The 7,061-nt window shown below is 51.9% G+C and overlaps 2 protein-coding genes and 1 non-coding gene across 3 annotated transcripts; 2 read left to right on the top strand and 1 right to left on the bottom strand.

Annotated features, from left to right (window-relative positions):
• Nucleotides 1-3,661: 3,661 nt before the first annotated feature.
• On the bottom strand, nt 3,662-4,849 carry C8A04DRAFT_34833 (protein RTA1; the record flags this gene model as incomplete). Its single annotated transcript, XM_062782964.1, has 4 exons — nt 3,662-4,397; nt 4,459-4,605; nt 4,675-4,774; nt 4,831-4,849. 4 exons carry the CDS (start codon nt 4,847-4,849, stop codon nt 3,662-3,664), a joined length of 1,002 nt encoding a protein of 333 aa, XP_062640009.1.
• Nucleotides 4,850-5,869: 1,020 nt separating this feature from the next.
• Nucleotides 5,870-6,109, top strand: C8A04DRAFT_25557 (ribosome-assembly protein 3-domain-containing protein; the record flags this gene model as incomplete). The annotated part of the gene is made up of 1 exon (XM_062779610.1): nt 5,870-6,109. One exon carries the CDS (start codon nt 5,870-5,872, stop codon nt 6,107-6,109), a length of 240 nt encoding a protein of 79 aa, XP_062640008.1.
• A 680-nt stretch (nt 6,110-6,789) lies between these two features.
• Nucleotides 6,790-6,886, top strand: C8A04DRAFT_t30. Its single transcript has one exon. It is a non-coding gene; the product is annotated as a tRNA-Ser (tRNA).
• The last annotated feature ends 175 nt before the right edge of the window (nt 6,887-7,061 follow it).

Genomic DNA, 7,061 nt, shown 5'->3' with positions numbered 1-7,061 from the left:
CATGGCCGACATGATTGTGTTTTGTCCTGTCGTCTTCCTTTTCGAACCCTTCCAGATGGTACAAATGCCGTCCAACTCTGTCCAAGGCGAGTGCCGGGCCGAGTGGAAGTGAACCCTCGCTGTGAAACCCGGGGCGAGGGCCTGTGATATAATAATAGCAAGTCGTGGTGGCGAATGGAAAACCTGAATTTGCCCTCGTTGCAGTTGCACTCTGGATGCTGGTCTTCTGCTCGAGTAGAAAGAGGCGTTTTGGCGAAACAAATCAACTGACCCACCGCAGCTCTCTTCCTTGTGTCCAGTGTGCAAGCAGCATCTACTAGTACTAAAGGCCGGATGGACCGTCGGGAATGGGGGGCCAATCTGATGTTAAAGGGCCCCCGGCTGAACCTCAGATTGGGGGGGGGGGGGGGACGAGTGGGGTTGATGGGACAGGGAGTCCGGCCCATGGATGCGGCCAAGGGAGAACGAACCAGGGGAGGGTGGGATGATGGCTGCGAGTGCTGCGGTGGCTGCACTGCCGCTGGGGCGGGGATTATTTTGGTTTGTTGGAAAAGCGGCAGCCTGGCGGTGCCGGGCCCGGGCCCCTGGACAATTCGCGAGTCTCCCGCTGGAATCCCCCGGACCGCCGAAAACAGCGAAGTGGAAAGTCCCAACGCCAATTCCCAATTTCCATTTCTGCACACCGTCACAGGCCCGCTGCGCGTGACGTGCAGCAGCCAGCAGCCAAGCAGCAGCGAGTGAGCTCCCGGGGGAATGCGAGACACAACCGACGACGTCCCGTCTTATGTTGGTCTTTGAGGAAGCAGTGGGCGGCTACTCATACATGGAATGTTTATTCGGTCACAACTGCTGCGCCATGTCTGCCTGTTTCCTTTCCATTTCTTTTTCTTCTTTCTTTGTTTTGTTTGTGATGCTTCGATTTCTTTAGCCGCAATGAGCTTTCTCGGAAACGGCAAGCTCGGCTCCTCGGGCAGCTTGGCTTTTAGGACTCGGGCTCTGCGGGCCTAAAGGAAGCGCATCCTCGAGGCAGTGCTCCTACTAAAATGAAGGCCGCACCTTTCACTCACCTCAGACCACTGAGAAATGGACGCGAAAAAAAGGAGAAGGATCTGTGGGCGGATCCGAACCGTCAGACAGACTCCACGTTCACCACCCAATGGCTAAGCTCAAGCAAGCTCGCTGCCTCGCAGACGATGCTAAAGCTGATGAACGATCGATGCCTCGGGGACAACACGCGACCGAATTGAAACATCTCGGAATCGACTTCAGGCTTCAGGCTTTAACGTTAGGCTTCTTTTCTTTCCTCGAGACCGCAGCAAGGCGAAGAGTGAGAGTGTGAAAGCATGCAAGCCTTTGCAATTGGAACAACCATCTCCGCTTCCTGAACTAACTCAGACTGGCGCCATTCCCAATTCCTTCTATCCGGCCCCCGCGCGGTGGCGAGCGACGCGTTGTTGAAGGAAGCAGCGACGTGCATCGCGTCTCCCAAGAATGGCTCGGATGGAATCAGTTTCAAGAACCCCCCCCAATCAATTCAAAAAGATCTCCGTGGATCTCTCCCCGAGCTCTGGTGGGGTTCGACACGTGGGTGTTTCAGCTGACTTTCCCTGCTTCCGCAGGAGCTTAACCATCCCTAACCCTTGCTTCCCGTGATCCTCCATGAACCACAGATCTTATTGCTCGTTTGAACTTCAACCCTTGATTGATGATGCTTGAAAAATACTCAACCCCCAATCAGAGAAACCACAAATATGTAAAATCTCGTGTCTTCTCCCACAATCCCGCAATTATTCGGCAGTCCTCCTCAGTGGTACTGCTCAAATCCCCGCATGATGATCTCTTGCTGAAGGTGGTCAGGGACGGGACAGAATCACGCCGGTATTGGCACTTTTCTTCATTTCCCTCAAAACTAAAACCCACTTCCCCTCATCAAAAATATGCCTCCTCGTTTGTCTTCTCTAATTATAGTACTAGCTTATCCGCCTTGAATGTTGAATGCAAGCCCGGAAAAGCCTTGCCATCGATAGTTCGAGTACACTATTAGCCGACGCGTCTACGAAAAGAAGCACAACTTTTTGAAAAAGCACTTGGCGCTACCAAACAATCCACGTTACTGTAGTGTACTGCTCATCGCATCAGTCCTTACCTATCACACGACACTAATTCCACCGCCGGGGATGTCCCCACGAAGCTTGGGTTGTCTTCGAGTGTATGTTCCGATGTGCTAGTTACCATAAATAGGACCAGTGCTTGCGGGGGCAGGGGTACCATCACCACCTTCCTGGGAGGTGATCACACCGTCGGTGGCTCGAGTGTACACTAAGTTGACGCCATTGACTCGCCCACAGACCATTTGTTAACGAGGCAGTCTCCGATCATGGGTCCTGTTTTGTTGATATGGGGTCAGCCTTGTTCAACAGAACGGCTGCTTGGAGAACTAAATCACACATTGGAACTGGACTGAGGTTTGTATCCGTATTCGAGTCTACTTTCAATTTCACGGTGGCGAAGTTGAGCCTTTGGTGAGGTCTCGGTTTGACACGGGCCGAAAATATTGTGTAAAAATAATCAACAGGCCACCGATCAAACTAACACATAACCAGGTATTCAGTCGCTTCCGAGGCTCTTCGGTGATAAAGCTAGACTGATACATAGTGGAAGCCAATAAACGAAGAGTCAGGTAGCCTTTTTCCTTGTGGGGTTACGACCCAAGAGTTCAACAGGTGGGATCTGAAGTACACGATCCTGCAAGGATATTCCTGTCCCATCTCTCTCCAACCCTAGGCTTCGAGGATGGAAAACGCGAGACCACGAGATTCGAGAAGCCATCACGAACATTCGAGAAAAAAACAAAACAAAACAAAAAGCCTCAACCAATCAATCATCCAAGGAGCCCCCAAAATTCCCCATAAATCCCCATCAGTCGGATCCTGCCGAAGGATGCCGAAGAAGGCCAAGACACTTCAGATCCTTTTTTAGCCCCCAAGCCTGCCTTGCATTTCCGCATCAGGGGTTCACGCACTCACATAGCCTCAGCCACCAAGATCAGATTTCGCCGCTAGATCACGAAAAGTATTTGAGTTTTGCGCAAAAGTTTAATTCCTCACCGCCTCGGTTTTTAACGTTATCACCTAAGCCTTCGATTCCTTCCATGGAGGCTTCGATGCGAGGGCGCAGGTTCGGATCTGGCTTGGCGTACAGGCGAAGGATTGTGTTTTTTTTTCGTGTGCTGCAAGTGAGATGAAATTCGGGACCGCGGGAGAGATCATGGGTTACATGCGAGATGAATCCTTCTATGCCGCTGTTGTGGGGAGAAGAATGAGATGGGACCGCTAAAGGTTGGACACGTGTCGAACATTAATGTAAGTTGATTTGTGTTTATTTAAACTTCTGACTCCTGAAATCACGCGATGTGATAATCATGCGATGTATTTCCCGGATTCGGCAGAAGGAATTAGATGAACGGTCCCGAGCGGGAATCCTATTGTAAAAGCCAAACAGTCCGAGAAAATATTCTATGAGGTATCTCGAGTAAAATGTTCCCCCCTTGCCGCCCAATGACTAGTCCTCCCTGCCTGTCCAGGTGATCGATCCCATTAATGTCACCATTGTTACACAGAAGTACGCCAGCAAAAACAAAGGAAACCCCTACCCACACAAATTACGCCTGCGACTCAACGTCTCCCCGTTCCCAAAACTGCTTCTCCTTCTCCTTGCCCTTTCCCTTAACCAGCCCCCAAATATCAAACGGATCCAACAACGTAACCACAAAAGGCCGTCCATCCTTATACCCCGGCCCACGCACCTCTGTCACGCCATCCTCCAACGACAGGTATGTCTTGGTACTCTGCGGCAGGTACTTGCGCGGGTGACGCACATTCATGAGCACGTGGTTCACTAGCATGAGCGAGCACTCAAACACCCAAAAGAACCACTCGTACCGCAGCGCCGGGCTGAGCGTGTTCACGTCGATGCCGCCGGGCTTCCAGAAATCGTGCTGCGAGATGGACCAGTACTCGGCGACGCGGAAGATGGTGCGGACGGTGAGGAGAGCGGTCGAGGCGTAGAGAGTGTAGAGCGCGTTGAGGAGGTTGGGGTTGCGCAGGCCGGCGCGGAGACACCGGTGGTGGAAGGTGGCGGCCAGGAGGACGAAGAGGGCGAGGACGACTAGTTGCAGGACGAGAGCGGTCTTGAGGAGATTACGGCCGAGGTCTTGCTGGCTGGCGGCGAGGGATTGATTCGCGGAGTAAGCTACGCCGTTGCCGTTGAGGACTTCGATCACGAAGGAGATGAAAGCGAAGGTGCTGATCACACGGCCGGGGTGAATGGGGGAGTGATATGGGGCATAGTAGAGGATGCGGCCGAGGACGTTGTAGTTGGAAAGTTCGAGGAGGGGGCTGGAGAAGTGTTAGTGGGGACTACCTAGATCAACATAAAGAGGGTGGACAGGGCGCTTACGGTGCAGCATAAATCAAACAAGTACTGATGATAAACTTGATCAAGTCTTCGTAGTCAAAGGCGCCAAGCTCGCGAATTACGAACCCCACAGTAAAGAGGAGGGCGCAAAAGACGTAGAGACCGGTCAGGCGCCAGCTCTTGTAGTGGCTGTTCATCATAAGTCAGCCCAGTTCCTTATGAAGTCATGTACCTATTAGATAATTAGAGTTCACTTACATGGTTTGGTAGGTGTGGTACGCCCCAGAGAGGGCAAACACAATCGCAAAAAACACCGGAGCGCCCTTGTTAGGGGCGTAGAAGTAAACACTCCCCTTGACTATGTTGTGTTAACCCTGCCGTGTTTGAAGACGCTGGATGTGAAAGGGTTCATACCATACTCCCCCGACTCCATCTTGAATGTGAATGGGCCAACTTTAAACGTTGTGGGGTACCTTGTAAGTGGTTCCTCTGGAAGATCAACTCGAAGTCTCTTGTCGGTCAAAACTATCGGGTAAGTCTGGGTCGACAGATTCCGTTGGCATATCTTCCAAGCATACCATTTTGGACATCAGCTTTCCGTGAACTTTATACCCAATTCCTCGAGCCTTGTCTCCCTCGTTTTGCTCGTCTCGCGTTTGATCGTATTTCGCGATCAGGAAATGTGGGTCCTTCTATCAGCCTTCGAAGCTTGAGCCGCAGCTGTCGACACCAACCAATCGCATTGAGTCCCTGAATACGGCCCACGCCCGGCGACGCCCAAGGGACCTACGACAGCCAATCAGCGTAAACCCGAGGAAAGAGATGTCGAAATTAACTTTGCGCGGGCCGTCGCAGGGCAACGAAGACGTGCCATTGAAGGCAGACTTTCATCAGTCGGGCGAGCATTCATCGTACTCCGTACTGCTCGCTACCTACTATCCGGAGCCAACCAGCGAGGCCACGGCAGCGGCGTGGGACCTTGCAAGGCAGGCTTCAGCCATGTTCGAGTTTCTGGAACTCGAGATATGTCCATGTTTCTGAAACCGGAGGTTCCTACCACATGGTACATTCCGGGCGGCCCTCCGGAGCGGGAGTTCAAGACAAGCGCTTTGACGTCCGTGGTCCGGAGACGGCGATAACCTAGCGGGTTTGGGACGGCCACACCCGACTGCGCGTTGTTTGATGGGGTTACACTTGCACGTTTTTGGACATCAGCGAGACCGACGACAGCTGCCAACATAGGTACGTACCTAACCGCAGTGACATTAGTGTTAGTTCTTGCAATTGAGAAATCAGCCTTGGAAAGGGGGAGCGGCAGCAACAGTGGTTGTTTGTTCGAAAAGTGGGGCTTTCCTGACCACTGAGAGAGTGGATCCTACCCTTTGCACGCTTCTTGAAAACTCATTCAACACCTAACCAACAACACCAGGTACAACTGACAACCTCACTCAACATGGCACCCGCAAAGAAATCCGACCAAGAGATCTCCGCCGAGTTCACCTCATACTACCTCCAACGAGCGACCCAAGAGTTCGCTGAGGACCTCGACAAGGTTCGCGCCGCCGACGACTTCAAGAATGACGCCTTGCAAATTCTCGTAAGCGCTTTGCAGCAGGGGACGGCACTCTTCTCGCCGGAGGAGCAGCGTAGAATTGTCACGGCCGCTCCCCTCGAGGATCCTAGCAAGAAGTGATTGGGGAAGCCGGTATCAGAACACAACACACCTAATTCTTCCAAGAAGCAAGGCAGCCCTCGTCACGGGAAATAGGGCCCAACGAACGATGGTCAAAGGTCAAGACCTAACATGCTAGGCGATGACCATTGCCCCCACAATGGGGCGAGGTCCTTGTGACGATGACGGAAGACGGGAGGAATGATCACTTAGCCTTTGATCCCAACCGGAGGGGGATAGAGGCACGCAATTCATCCAGCATTGCAAGGCTGAGCGTTTTCGTCAGTTCTCATTTAAATTTGAAACAACACACTTGCATAGCAAAAGGGTCGGGAGTCGGCGCAGCATTGATGTTCGAGGCGTTTTTCAAATATGCGCCAAAGAATTGAGAATTTAATATCCACAAGCCCCCCTCCGTCCATCAAACAACCGTTGTTGGTTGGGAATTGCTTCTTTGTCCTCCTTTGGGTGAATGTTTGTCAAGTTCCAACATTGAGTCAAGCCACAGGACATCTCAAAGCCCAACCTCCAAGACCCCCACACCGCCACAACAGCGCCCCACTCTGCCCCGCACCAACCGTTGCCCATTTTTCAACCCCTCATGCGGCCTTTGTGTGAACCACTGGACCCCGCTGGGCCTCCGCAACAGGCTACCTCATGACTCAGGAATCCGTCCTACGGTTCCATGTAAAACCTGTAATGACAACTTGGCCGAGTGGTTAAGGCGACAGACTTGAATTTTCACGTTCTGGGTATCTGTTGGGTTCGCCCTCACAAGTTCGAATCTTGTAGTTGTCGATACATTTTTTCGCTTTTTATTTTATTTACTACCTTCGTTTACTCCCAGAACGCTTCCCGTCGCCTCTTTTCTTGGGGCTTTGTTTTTCCAGGTGTTAGTTGTGTTTAAATGACGAATTGAAATTATGTTTATTTACTTGACTGTTGTTTTTAGTCAAATTGAAGCGGTTACAAG

Source organism: Dichotomopilus funicola, assembly GCF_033296635.1.
Source record: "Dichotomopilus funicola strain CBS 141.50 unplaced genomic scaffold C8A04scaffold_7, whole genome shotgun sequence".
NCBI classification, from domain to species: domain Eukaryota; kingdom Fungi; phylum Ascomycota; class Sordariomycetes; order Sordariales; family Chaetomiaceae; genus Dichotomopilus; species Dichotomopilus funicola.
This window is presented reverse-complemented; position numbering and strand designations above follow the sequence as displayed.